The 14,565-nt window shown below is 37.3% G+C and overlaps 2 protein-coding genes across 4 annotated transcripts; one reads left to right on the top strand and one right to left on the bottom strand.

Annotated features, from left to right (window-relative positions):
• The first annotated feature begins 405 nt into the window (after window positions 1–405).
• On the top strand, window positions 406–7,324 carry LOC110787830 (uncharacterized). Of its 3 annotated transcripts, XM_056843888.1 has the most exons (12): window positions 406–608; window positions 1,635–1,746; window positions 1,838–1,898; window positions 1,996–2,034; window positions 2,491–2,603; window positions 4,308–4,545; window positions 4,659–4,705; window positions 4,795–4,950; window positions 5,517–5,635; window positions 5,953–6,030; window positions 6,139–6,194; window positions 6,289–7,324. In XM_056843888.1, exons 2-12 carry the CDS (start codon window positions 1,645–1,647, stop codon window positions 6,348–6,350), a joined length of 1,071 nt encoding a protein of 356 aa, XP_056699866.1. In that variant the 5' UTR covers window positions 406–608; window positions 1,635–1,644; the 3' UTR covers window positions 6,351–7,324. The 3 variants fall into 3 exon arrangements, with proteins under 3 accessions (XP_056699866.1, XP_021848165.1, XP_056699867.1); XM_021992473.2 differs by lacking the exon at window positions 5,953–6,030 and having other exon boundaries at window positions 407–608; XM_056843889.1 differs by lacking the exon at window positions 5,953–6,030 and having other exon boundaries at window positions 408–608; window positions 6,139–7,324.
• A 5,550-nt stretch (window positions 7,325–12,874) lies between these two features.
• On the bottom strand, window positions 12,875–14,260 carry LOC110787818 (uncharacterized). The gene has a single exon (XM_021992463.1). The coding sequence runs from the start codon at window positions 14,258–14,260 to the stop codon at window positions 12,875–12,877; it is 1,386 nt and encodes a 461-aa protein (XP_021848155.1).
• Between the last annotated feature and the right edge of the window lie 305 nt (window positions 14,261–14,565).

Raw genomic sequence — 14,565 nt, forward strand, 5'->3', positions numbered from 1 at the left:
ACAAATTCTTATTTACAAGGGTTGTACAATAAATATTGTACACTAGAGTAAAAGTTAACTCAAAATGCTTTAAAGTCAAGCTTATATATGTAAAAGTTATTTATTTTTTAGTGATTTTTTTTTCATTTTAATAAAATTTATTTCTTCAAAATCACTAATAATGTATAAAATTAATCATATAATCCTTTAAAATGTTTAACTATCAACTTTTTTTTTACTAATATAAAAGTTAATCAAAACTAGATTAAAGTTACAAGAAAATGAGTAAAAGTTATATTGGTGTACAATAAATTTATTGTGCACCTTGTGCACGCAAGACCTTTTGTTTTTTTTAATCATTTTCCTGCTTGATCCTTATATTTCCCCTTATCTTTCCAATTATACCCCAGATTAACGCAATTGGTTAATCGGCCCGATTAATTGGGGGCGCCTCCCCAAACTACCAACTCCTGGAGAGGTACTCCTTAAAAAAAAAAAAAAAAAAACAACTACCAACTCCTCTTCGGCAGTTCTCCTTCTTCAACCTCCTCCTTTCTGGCACGATTGCTCCTGGAGAGGTACCGTTGCAGGTATTCAGTCGCTATTTCGCTGCTTGCGTCGTTAGTTCGGTGAGTTCCTTTAACTCTTCCCTTACATGTAATCAATCAAGAACTCATCAAATCAAAACAACTTTGAAAAAGGGAAAAAATCTTCAAAATCAGTGCGAATTTATTAAATTCTGTGAGTCCAACTCCTGAATTTTCGAATATATTAGTTGCATATTGTGTAATTCAGTCTAAAATTTAGAGACTAACTTGGTGATTTGTTATAGCTTTTCTTACTCTGCATACTACCTGTTCGATGAATTGTCTGACAGAGACATTTGTAAAGTTTTGACCCTTGACTCTTCTAAATGTTCTAAAGGATTCATGGAGTATTATGTACTCTTTCATAGTAAATTAGTGATTTTTTCTGTTGGGTCTCTTCCAAAACACCGGCATTTCCCCGTGAACATTCGAAAAAAACGATGAACATGACTATGAACCCTGTCCAGTCAAAACAGTACATGTATGCTTGCAGACAATCTTAACATGGAACTTGGAAGAACCCCATGACATGCATGTGCTTGCACCTTTGAATATAACACTGTGATATTGGTAATTCAAGCTTATATTGGGAGGTTTTTATTTTTATTTTTTATGTTTCTGTTTTGGTTGGATTTAAGTTGTAACAATTGCTTTTCATTTGTATTTTGCGTTATTATTCTTTTGGGATAATTTACTTAGTTGATGCCATCTCGAATTAGACAAATAATATGTTAATTGTTTGCAAAAATTATTGAGCCTGTAACATAAGTTCATGGTATGGAGTATTGTTGAAGCTTCCGCTACTTGGTTGCAAGACTGGCAACGACGTAATATATGCAAACTTTTAGGACATTCCTCTCCAATATTTATTGGTACTTATGTATTACGCCACACGCTATGACCAATAACTAGTCTCTGTCTTCCCTGAGACAAACTCTATCTTTGGCTTAGCCAGTAGCACAAGGTGGTGGGGCTTGGTCTATTCCAGATTGATTTTCATTCCAGCCTTCTGTTTTATTTTCGAAATTATTGTTGTTCATCTTGCTAATATCAGTGATTTCCTGACAGAGCAATAGAAATGGATGAGAATTTGGATGGCTTTGTAGTTGGCTCTGTGCCCACGGTCATATACATTCCTGAATTCATCAATGATTCTGAGCAAACCCAGCTTTACAATCATGTATCTTTCTGTCTTCTTTATAATTTTCTAATATAATGCTTGGTTCACATTAGTACACATCTGACTTGCCACTTCCTTATTGTGTTCACAGATTTATCAAGCACCTATTTCAAAGTGGAAAACACTTAAGAATCGGAGGTTACAGAATTGGGGTACTGAAAGATGACATATTGCACATGACACACACTTGCGCACATGTACAACATAGTATGAGTCTGATTTTTTTTGTTGATCTTTATTCTTCTACAGGGGGTGTAGTCCATGAGAAGGGACTTATTAGTCAAGATTGTAAGTCGTCATATATCTCAATAATATCATTGTTGGATTCAAAACTGTTTTACTTGCATTTCATATATATCAATATCCAACTCCTGGCCCTTATCCATCTTTTAGACTATGTTTAGATGCAAAACAAACAATGATCTTTTGCACTTGTTACCTAGGTATTGTGTTAAGATTCATTGTTTTGGTTTTCAGAACAAATGCATGCTAGTAGCTTAAGGCCTGTAGGTCTAGTCACCGATTTTAGTGACTTGTTTGTCACAGGAAAGCATTGACCCTTGCCTATTTGGTTTCTAAATTGTTCTTCATGATTTGTAGGCTGTAATCTTTACTATAAAAAAGCCGTGAAACATCTGCTGACTCATCTTGCTTTCTCTTGCCTTGATCCAGTAGTATAAAAATCAATTATTTGAAATTGTCATAGGCATACTTTTTAAAATTACTCCTTTTATGTTTTTGCAGTGCCTCCATGGCTAACCAGAATAACACAAAGGATACATGAAAAGCTTGGGATTTTCCCTGCCTCCCCTAATCATGTTCTTATCAATGAATACCTTCCTGATCAAGGCATAATGGTTCGAATCCGAGTCTATATTTTCTTCTGCCAAATTTCACTGTTTCATCTTCCTCTTTTGGTGTTGCCTTGAATACCTTGAATATTTTATTCTCTATGCAACCTGCTTTTCTTGTCCTGTTCCATTTCCCTTTTGTTTCTTTTTTCTTTAATTTTTCACATATTGTTGCCTGATTAGTGAAAAGTTTGAATACACAATGCCAATTAACAACATTGGTAAAAATAAAATAATGGTTGATGACATGGTAAAAGAAACTCTCAAGCGACAATTTGGTAAATTAAAATGAATCCGCCGACATTGAATCACAAATTTGGTCTAACTTTGTTTGCAGGTTGTATGTATGACACTTCGTTATTGTTTGTATTTCCCATACTTTTCATTTTGTTTTCCTTGATGTCCTCTCATTTATTTCACAAAATACTACGAAAATGTTTAGGGTGCGTTCTATTCATTTGATTTTCACTTACTCCCTCCGTCCCAAAATATAGTGCCCGTTTGACTAAAAACACGGGATTAAGAAAAAAGATAACATAGATAATTAACAATAATTATTTTACTTTCAAGAAAAAGTACATGTTAGGTGACTTTTAAGGAGAGAGAAATTAGGGATTAAAGGTGTGTACATAATAAATGAGCCTCAAAAAGACAAACCAAACAAATGGGTTTAACAAAAGTCAAAAAACACAATTTTAAAAGTAAATTCTTACGTTTTTAGGATAATATTGGAATTACAATTTGTGCATGAGGGTATAATGGGTAAAGATTAACGATTTAAAATTGACATAGGCACATCATTTAGGGACACAATTTTAGCAAAACAGGCACTATATTTTGGGACGGAGGGAGTATGTTTTATTAACTTATCTTATCTGAACTTATCTGATTTTATTTGAACTTATCAAAACTGATTTTAGTTATAAATTTTACTTGGTCAACCCTTATCCTATCTGAACTTATCTGAACTTAACTGAAGAACTTATTTTTCCCAAAATAAATGAAATAAGAAATTTTCTGCATGTTCACAATCCCTCCCAATAAAAAAAAAAAGAAGAGCCAACCTTGGTAATTTTCTTATATCTAACAAACATCATTCTTTTGATGCTTTGAGTTTCTTTATATACCCCTCCTATAAAATATAGTTCATGAAAATTATGAGCAGTACCACACGGGAAACAAAATAGAGGGAGGGAAAGTAAAATTATGATAAGGGATTTTCCATATAAAAAAGTTTTGAAGGAAAATAAGATGCGTATATATAAATAAAAAGGATAAGATCGATGTAAGAAAAAAGGGAGAGAAAAAAATATGATAAAATGAGAAAATTACAAGAGTTCACAATAATTCAGTCTAAATTATGAGTCAAATGTCGTTTGATTCATTTTAATTTACCAAATTGTCGTGAGATAGTTTGTTTTTACCAAATTAATTTACCTTGTTTGGATAAAAGGTTTTGAGAAGGAAGGGGGGAGAGGGAGGATCCACCTTCCCTCCCTATTTAATAAACACCATCCCTCCAAAATTGGAGATATTTGGAGGGAAAATGGAGCTCATATTCTCCCCCACTTTCTTTCCCATCCCCTTCCTCATCTTTCCTCCCCCTTCCTTTCCCTTCTATCTTGCTATTCAAATACACCATAAGTCATTCCACTAAGAAAATCCTGAAAATAGCAGTGAGGATTGACATAGTTTTCTGCTATCATGCAGTCTCACCAAGACGGACCAGCTTATTTTCCAGCTGCATCAATCCTTTCTCTCGGATCACCTGTGGTGATGAACTTCACTCCTCACTTGAAATTATCTGAATGCAATGGTGCAACTGAATCTGAAGGTAGCTCACAAAATTCTGGAAAATCTACAGCAGCACTGTTGAACAGCCCCAGTAGCTTTTCTCTTTTGCTGATGCCTGGGAGTCTACTGATATTTAAGGACCTTGCTTACTCGGGTACTTGATAAAACTATTAGTCGAGCCTATAATTTTAGGGTTTTTTCCCCCTTGATTCAAAATTTTATAGAATGACTAATGAGCAGAGTATTAATTTATAATGTGGCTTCCAGATTACTTGCATGGCATAGAAGATAATGCAGTTCAATCTTTTGATGGTGTAAGATTGTCAAAATTCGAAACTCCTGGTGTTCGTTTTTGATATTATACTTCTTGAATTTTGACGTGGGTACTGGATTTACGCTGCAGGCTGTGAATCTAACTAAAGCTGTGAAGGATTCTGTTTCTGTTTCTGATGAACTTTTTCCAGGCCTCACTTGTGCAGAGAAAACTAAATCGGGAGATGCCAATATTTTACGTCGAACAACCAAGAGGGTTTCATTGACTTGCCGGCTGGTATTGAAGGTTCGCAAAAATTTGATCAAGATTTAGGAGAAAGCTGCAAGTTAGCAGCAATAGTTTTAGGAAAGTTGAAAATTGATTGAGCTATGAGAGACAATCGATTTCACCGGAATAACTTTTGGAAGCAGAAAGATTTGAGTAGTTTGGCCAATAGCCTTCCTTGATAACTCTCTAAGTTCTTCTGTTTAAGCACATGCCATTCTTATGCAGCTACACAATTCCACACAAGATCGCTGGACTTGAAAGAATATTTTTTCAATTGCCGAGCTGTATCTTTCTTTTACTCTTTCACTTGCATTTGATTGATTATTCATCTTCTTTCCATAACAGTCCACCGTACGAAATCACATTATATAATGAACATAATCATGTAGGCAGTTGAAGCCATAAGTTGCATGATTAGGAGATTCATAGGTTATAGCATTGACTACTTTGTAGCCATCCCAACTATTGAAGAAGGATTCTAAGGTTTGTTTCTTTGTTGGGTGTTAATCAATTATAGTGTCGCGGCTATATACGTATAAAATCTCCTGGCCATTTTATGATGCTGCACTATTTGATTTTTGTAGGTTCTTATACTAATGAAGACCGGAATGACATCACCATTGGTTGGTAAACTCATGATCGTCATTGGAGCTGGTGGTGCGGGTAAGGCGCTTACCTATGGTGGAACATCCAAAGGCGCTAGGTTAGTTATAATTGATTTGTGTTTACAACATCTTGGCATTTGAGAATGAGCCGTTGATTGATTCATTTGGCCAACTGTTAATGTTAGCTATCTGTATTGGTTGTCTGAGTCAGTTTTTTGTAATACAATGGGACATATCAAGCTAAAAAGTTTCTAAACAAGGTGTAAACATCGATTCTTAAGGAACCTGGATAAAAGCATAACTATTGAACTATAGCTATAGGCAACTACGAAAGCCTTTACACCAAGGGCACACCTCCTAAAGCGTAACATATCATGTCTGTATGATCATTTAAAGTTCTCTTGGCATCTCACAGGCTCAAATTTCAGCATCCAATTCTTAGCATCATACAAGATCCTAAAATTTGCTTGTTGATATGCTCCGAAAATGCAAGGTCCTGGATCAGGGAGTTCCTCTACCACCATACAAAACCCACCATCATTATTATATGTGACAAACATATTAGTCCTGTCCATAACCCATTCAGTTGTTCTTCCTGCAGGACCTGTAAACTCAAAGATAATAGTTGGAAAATCTTGGCTTACTCGAGGTCCCTTGGTATAGCAAAGATCGAAGTTTAATTCCTTGGTTCTTCGCCAACCATACCTTGCGAAGAAATCAATGACGGCTGACTTCAATTCTTGATATACAGTTGTAGGTAGTAATGTATATGGTGCACCAGAATCAATGATGAAGCCTGTAAGAGTTGTTTGAGGGACGCGGTACTGCTTTGCACAAATAGACTTGTCAAACAAAAGTCTTCTACCATTCACAACAATGCCGCGCAAGAATAAATAGTAGTGTGTTGATGGATTCATGTGAATTTGTTGGGCACGAGGCCCTGCTTGAGCACTAGCACCAAAATAGATGGTAGAGATGCCAGGATTTGTCTCTGCCCACGATGTTAGGCAGTACGAAAATCGACCTTGGGTTACACCGTCTAACTGGGTAAGGAATGATTGTGGACCGGGTACAAGTCCCATGATCCCGGCTATAAGGTTTTGGGGACCCTTGTTCAACCCGAAGTTGAAATTTGTGTTTGCGAGACCACACCCAAATGCTAGACCTAGATAATCTTCGGGTTTTTGGGTTTTCGGGTTTGTGAAACGAAATGTGTCAGTCCCCATAAGACCTATTGAAGTGGCTCTTCTTCCATATTCTCTTGAGTAGCCACACGCCCAATGATAAAGAAATTTAGGATTGCATCGCGGGTCATCTACACTTAGCAACTTATAAGAAACCGAGGCATTGGGTCGGATGTTTCCACCCTTTACCTCGAAACACGGGTTGCAACCATCACATTGGATCCAAGTCTTATCATCCCCTGAGTCCAAGATTACATAAGGGGAGGAAAATTGGCCTGTGCCAAAAAATAGTTGGGTTACGAAATAATTGCTTGGCATCAAATATGTGGTCGCTTCAATTGTGTTTATACTTGAATTTGAGTCGCTTCTTGTAGAATATGATAGTGCTCGTGCCAACGATATGTTTTTGAGGAATTGATAGCGTTCTTGGGTGGTTAAACTTTGAGGTAAAATTTGTAAATGGGGTGAATCTAAAGGGATCATAGGTAAGGAGAATGTGTTGGTTCTAGTAAATAACATGGAAGTAAAGAAAATGTATAAGAAAGTTATAAGGATTGTTGAAGCCATTTTCTAGCTTCTTAAATGGAGTGGGTTGATGTATTATGGTGTTATAAACATGTTATTGTAACAATATATAGAAAGACAGAGATTAGAGTAGGGAGTATATTCTGAAAGGAAATAAATCAACAATTTGAAACTGCAAATTAAAAGAAAGAAATCAACATTTTTTCTTTTGGAAGGGGAAAGAAATCATATGGAACTATGCAAACTAAAAGAAAAAGGAAATAAATCAACTATCTGAAATAATGCAAAATAATGAAAGGAAAGAAATCTTTTTTACGCAAAGACGAAGATGTTATATTATATTAACCGTTAAAGCACAATCTAATCGTTACAAAAGCTACGGGCGAAACACCAAAAACTTGTAGCCCGTAATCACAAAAACTAGTAAAATTACAAACCCTAATTTCTACCCAAAAAATAGTGCCCCCTCTCCTGACTATTTGCCCATTAACTGATTTCATCTAAAGAAGAAAGGAGGATCACTAAAACACCCAACTCATTCCTTAACATTCGACGACTCTCCTTGCTGCACATCCGATTTCCTCTTGACATTGATCAACTGGGTTGTGACTTTGGTGGGGATTGTACCAAACATGATCTCTGTTGTTATTGTTGTGGACGGCGCTGCCTCTGGTGGTGGTGGGATCTCCAAATCAATGAGTTGTGTATGGCGTTGTGCTCCAGATGAAGATTCACCCATCTCCCTCAAACTGTCTTTTGCTTGTTTAAGTTGTGTCTGATACACCACGTCTGTGAACGGTGGAGGGTTGAGAAACACTTTATGACCCAATGCCATAGATATTGCATATTGTCCCATACAATGTGCAAGCTTGTTGAACAACCTGGGAAGATGAGTAATTGAAAACGAACTGAACCTTGTCATAAGACAAGCCACGTCTTTGATAACTGGAGCTAACTCATGATGATAATAATCTTCCATAGCTGTTAACAACTTAATCAATAGTTCTGCATCAGTCTCCACTTCCAATTTCTGCACCCCATAATCCAGTGCCATTTGAAGACCCTCCCTTAGTGCATACAACTCTGCTGCCAGTGGAGTGATGGCATTGTATTTACTTGCAAATCCAATATACCAGCTCCCTGTTTCACTTCTAAAAACACCACCACCCCCTGCTTCGTCTTTTTCTTTCCAACTGCCATCAATGTTAAGTTTCAGAAAACCAGGAGCTGGAGGCTTCCAAGCTGGAGCCTTCTGCAACCAGTTACCTGCAACCTTAGCCTGCACCATTGAATTAGTTTCCCTATAGTCCACATAGAAAGCATTATAAACGGAGAATGGCTTGATCATTTTCAGCTCAAAAACTGCTCTATTACGAGCCTTCCAAATATGCCACACAGCCACTATAAAAACAACTTTCCAGGCTGTGCTTAAACTAAGATTGTACTGCATCCATTGGTGCCAATTAGAATTAAAAAAAGAATGTAAGCACACTTCCTTAGCTACTGAAATACGTTGGAAAATAAAATTCCAAAGGATGCTAGAATCCCCACAATCTCGAAACAAGTGCAGATGAGTTTCTACATCACAGGAGCATCTACAGCATTGTCCAGAAATGGATTCTATATATTTTGATAGACTATCAGCAACTGGCAAGATTTGGTGAACACAATTCCATAACAACATTCTATACTTAAATGGTGAAGGAATTTTCCACAAAGATTTCCAAGAAACTGTATTAGAGCTAATAGGGAAATGTGAAAGGGAATTACAAAGGGGGGAATAAGCAGACTTAATACTAAAATTTCCATTCTTTGAATCTACCCAAGTGTAGAAATCTTTTCCTTGGGACACTCTGGCCAATGGAGTAGCTAGAATATTAGTTTTAATAGGACCAGGGAGAATATGCGCCACTTTTTGAAAATTCCAGACTCCATTTTTTATAATATCACACACATATAAATGTCCCACCGCATCCGGAATATCCCTATTTATTACTTTGTATAATGGTTCAGTTCCGACCCAATGATGATACCAAAACGAAGTGGATTTCCCATCCCCAATTCCAATTTTTATTCCCTTTTTTAAAAGGTCCCGTCCCTTTAAAATGTCCCTCCATATCGGGGAATGCCTTGGGTTGGACATACAATCAAAAAAGGATCCGTTTTTAATGTATTTGTCTTTAAAAATGCGAACCCACAGTTTTTCCGACAAAGTTAATAATTTCCATCCCAATTTTGCCATAAAACAAATATTCCATTCCTTTAACTTTTTTATTCCCAACCCCCCCAATCCCATAGGAATTGTGATTTTATTCCAAGAAATACGGGCTAGATATCTGGTTCTATCCACTTTATTCCATAAAAACTTTCGACAAGATTTTTCTAATCTATCTATCACATTGTTCGGAATAATATTAGTCTGCATCGTATAAAGTGGGTAGGTATTTAAAACTGATTTAATAAGGGTACACCTTCCCGCCATATTTAATAACTTAGCTTGCCAACCCTTTATTCGATCCATAGTCTTGTCTAGGAGTCCAAAGTAGTTGTTTATTTTTAATTTGTTTGGTCTTATATCCACTCCTAAATACTTTCCAAAACAAGTTGAAATGCGAAGCCCATAAGGGTGAGCAATAGTGTTTCTGATAGTATGATTCATTTTTAGTGGGAAAATAATTGAAGATTTCCTCATATTAACTTTTAACCCTGACATAGTTCCAAAATCATCAATAGTTTGCATAATAATTTCCATATTCTGAGAAGTGGCTGACCCAAATAAAAAGACATCGTCCGCATAAAATACATGAGAAAGAGAGATATTTTTAGTTAGTTTTAACGGACTCCACTCTCCTTTTTTCACTCTCTCCTCAATAAGCATAGAAAGTCTATCCAAACATAACACAAAAATGTAAGACGACAAAGGATCACCCTGCCGTATGCCTCTTGAGGGTCTAAAATTCTCCGTGATTTCACCATTCCATAAAACAACAATATTTGGGGTAGTGATACAGCACATAATCAAATCAATAATTTTTAAAGGAAAATTATAGCTAATTAATGTATCTCTAATAAAACTCCACTCAAGACTATTATAGGCTTTAGTTAAATCTAATTTCAATGCCATTATGTTCTTTCCTTTTCTAGATTTATGAAAGTGATGGGCAACTTCCTTCACAACGATCACATTATCCTCAATACCCCTCCCCTTAATAAAACTTGATTGAAGAGGGCTTATTAAATTATCTAGAATGGGTCTAAGTCGATTTGTGATAATTTTAGTCACTAATTTGTATATCGTGTTGCACAGCCCTATTGGTCTAAAATCCGCCATGCTTTCCGGCTGATCTGATTTAGGAATTAAAGTAATATAGGAATCATTAACGTCCTCTGGAATAGTGGCTAAATTAAAGCAATTGCTACAGAATTTTACTATACTCGGCCCAACCTCAGTCCAAAACGTTTGATAAAACACTGGTTGGATCCCATCTGGACCTGGACTTTTAATTGGGTCCATTTGAAAAAGATTAATCTTTACTTCCGTGTCAGTAATGGGCCTAATCAAAGCAATACTATCTTGATCAGTTATCTTATTAGAACTACTTAAATTAGCCAATCTCCTACTCATACAATGCGTTGTTTGAAACATCTTTGTGAAGTAAGTGGTGGCCATATTCTTTAAGGCCAAGGTATCTGAAACCCAAGTCCCATCTAACCCCTTCAAAGCCAGAATTTTTCCTCTAGTTTTTCTTATTTTCGCCATTAAATGAAAATATCTAGTATTAAAATCCCCAAATTTTCTCCAATTCATGCCAGCTTTTTGGGCCCAAATTAAACGTTCTTTACGGAAAATATCATTAAGCTCCTTAAGAAGTGTTTTTTCCAGATTGATCAAAAAAGAAGAGTGATGCCTAGCTAAGGCAACCTGGATTCCATTAATACGAGGTAAAAGTCGCTTTTTTTTGAGATGTAAATTACCAAAAACATTAGTATTCCAATTTTTAATATCTGTTAAGAACGTTTTCCTACCCATAAGGAAGTCATTGTTATCATTACTCCAACTTTTTACAAAAAATTCTTTAAAATTCGGGTGTTCTATCCAAACTTCCTTACATCGAAACGGAAACGGACCTGAGCAATAATCATTAAATAAAGAAACAATAATGGGAGCATGGTCAGAGTGTGTACGAGGTAAGTGTAATACCTGCATGTTGGGGAATGTATCCAACATTCGTGCATTTGCCATAGCTCTGTCCAATCTTTCCTTTATCATATCCACTCCATCACGTGCGTTGGTCCAGGTGAACGGACATCCACTGTATCCCAAATCCACTAATCCTGCTGCATCCACGAAGTTATTAAGATCTCTATATTGTCCTGTTCGAAAAGGTCGACCACCACTTTTCTCTTCTTGGGAGGTCACCTCATTCAAATCCCCAACAACCAACCATGGAGTCTCCTCAGGTGGTAGATTCTGCTCCATCTCCTTCCATAGCTGATGATGTGGACCAGGAACACTGGGAGCATGAATACCCGTTACCAGAACCTCTGGTTTGATGTTTTTAAAGTGGAAGAGAACATGAAACAAATTTGTTTCTTCCGAAAACAGAGTCAAATCGACAGTGTTTTTCCAAAACAACCATATCCCTCCCCTTCTATTTGTTGGCTGCACCACCCTGAAATCATGAAATTTCAATTGAAACATCACCTCTTTAGCCCTATGATCGTCACTTTTCGTCTCTAAAAGGATGAAGATGGACGGATGTTGGTCTTGAATGATGTTCCAAGCCCTAGGAATATTTCGTGCTGCTCCCCTAACATTCCATAAACACATTTTCATCTGTAAATTGGGAATTGGTTTCTGAATTTCAACCCTAGGGTGTTCTATCTCTTCGTCATTTGGTGGAAGGAAGAACTCCTCCCAATCCCTCCAATATTGCATGACCCCCATCATATTCAGATCTTCCAGGCGAATTGGTGTCACATACGTGAACACTTTCCTGGGATCTAGTAATTTTTGAAACGTACTGACTTGAACTTGCACTCCCACCACCTCTCTCTGAGTGACGTAGAAGGCCATAAGGCGATCCGTTCGCCCCATTTCTTGACTTTGAGTTTCGAATTGCAAGGGATGAACTTGCACTTCTTTTGGTAGTCGAACTGGAATATGGGGACGCATGTTTATTTGATTGAAATCCGGCCCTCCCCCTGGTAGAGGTAAATGTTTCATCCCCTGAGGTAAAACTACATCCCACCCTGTTCTCGGCCTCGGTCCTATCGGCTCCAGCCCCTCCCTCCGCCTCAATTCTGCTGCTAACATTCTCACATTCTTGAACTCCATTCCCCTAGAATTCGGTATTTTCTGACTCCTGCATGCACTCATCTCTGGCTGCTCTGGAAATAGTGACAACATCGGCGTTTGATTGATCGGACAATGAATCTGCTGAACTTCCTCCGTCATTTGTTGACTGACCTGATTTCGAAAGTGTCTTGGTCCCCTCTGGATCCAATTTCTGTTGTTTCTCTTGGGAATTTGATTCGGAGTAAAGTTTGTCTGCATGCATGAGGTTTTTGTTGTGTTTTGGTTTTCCATTTGAAGAAGAAGAGTTGGTAGCTTCTTGAAGAAGAATATCAGAAGAGGGAGAAAGTGGATTGGTTAACAAAGAAGGAGAATTTGTTAACTTGGTTTACCATACTGTTAAAAGGAAGAGGAGGAGTAGGAAAGGCAGAAGGTGAATCATTCGTATTCGCCAAGTGGTTGAACGAATTCGCCAGGTGTACCGTGTTTGCATCCTCTTCTTGAATTAACACCGGCGCAACGCTAATCTCCAGTAAAGTGTGATCTGGGGCAACTAACACTGGCTCATTAACTTCCCCTTCTAATTGGTTGGTTTTCTTATCTCTTGGTGTTTTCAAGTAAACCCCATTTAATGATGTGGGTGTCGCAACTTTTGATGCTGAGTTTTTCTTATACTCATTAATCCGGGTATTAATCTGTCGTTGTTTTCCAAAATTAGGTTTTGGGCTTCGCTTGTTTTGGACTAAAGTCCATGGACCATACAAATCCAACTCCTGTGTCTTTGGTTCCCTAATATCCATGTTATTATGCTGATTTTTCAAATCCACTTCCATATGGGCCTCGACCTGTCCATGCTTATTGGGCTCAGTTATCTGTTGAGTATTGTCCAACTCAACACCATCATTTTGATCACATTTCTCCAAAACGTGACCTATTTTGCCACATTTAAAACAAAGAGACGTGATGTTCTCATACACCACAGGCTGCCAAAATCCACCAACCCACACCTTTGTGATAATCGGCTTTCTTAGATCAATTTCCACACACACCCTTGCATACCGTGCTCGTGACACTTTATCAGTTGCATAATCAACCCTAATAGGCTTCCCAATGACTTTGGCAATCTCATATAACGCATATTTATCGCAATATTCCACCGGTAATTCTTCAATCCTTACCCAGACTGACATGAAATCAAATTCATTCACTGATGGTCTAAAATTTGGTTTCCAAGTTGATATCATTAGATAATGGTCCATGATGAACCAAGGACCTCCGAACAACGCACGCTCATAATCATCATTTTGTGTGAATTTGAACAAATAAACCTGCTTACCAATATCGATGACTTCCAATGAACCTTTTATTCTCCACATCGCTCGAACTCTCGCTTCCAAATAATTTGCTTTTACTTGAATTCCCATGCACTTGCCCATAAGAGTAAGCTTCCATGGTGCTCTTAACCTATCAAGTGTGATCTTATCAAACGCCACCGCTAAACTGTTCTCCGGTACTTTCTCCTCTACTTCTTCCCATTCCAAAGACGTAGTTATAATTTTCCTTGCCTCCATAAACCATTGTGATGATGATGCTACTGCATCTCTAAAGTTCAACGGAACTGATGGTTTCGGGGATGATTGATCCTTATTATTTGTTGTTTGTCCATGATTAATTTCCTTCATAATCGTGTCATCTGGTGGCTTTGAAGATGAACCCATTTGGGGTTCAAGATGTGGAAGTCAATTGAATCTTTGCTTCTTTTCTCTCTAGTTTCTCTCTCTAACTTTTGCGTTTAGAAAGAAATCAAATACAAGAAACGCTTCACACAAACCTTTCAAACAATCGGGTGTATACTGTTATCTTACCCTTTTTTTTTTTACATCTCAATAATACAACAAAAAGCTAAGCAGGACGAAGGATGCCCTGCTTTCGTTATCTTACTTTTTCTACTTCTATTTTTAGCTACTACTACGTACTTCGGCACCTCCCATCTACACTATTCCCGCTTTAAAACATGAATGGA

Source organism: Spinacia oleracea, chromosome 4 (assembly GCF_020520425.1).
Source record: "Spinacia oleracea cultivar Varoflay chromosome 4, BTI_SOV_V1, whole genome shotgun sequence".
Classification (NCBI taxonomy): Eukaryota; Viridiplantae; Streptophyta; class Magnoliopsida; order Caryophyllales; family Amaranthaceae; genus Spinacia; species Spinacia oleracea.

Coding starts and splice junctions, on each gene's coding strand:
- LOC110787830 (XM_056843888.1), top strand. CDS start 1,645: ATGGATGAGAATTTGGATGGCTTTGTAGTTGGCTCTGTGCCCACGGTC. Junction 1,747..1,837: donor AAACCCAGCTTTACAATCAT/GTATCTTTCTGT, acceptor TTGTGTTCACAG/ATTTATCAAGCACCTATTTC. Junction 2,604..4,307: donor TTCCTGATCAAGGCATAATG/GTTCGAATCCGA, acceptor GCTATCATGCAG/TCTCACCAAGACGGACCAGC.
- LOC110787818 (XM_021992463.1), bottom strand. CDS start 14,260: ATGGGTTCATCTTCAAAGCCACCAGATGACACGATTATGAAGGAAATT.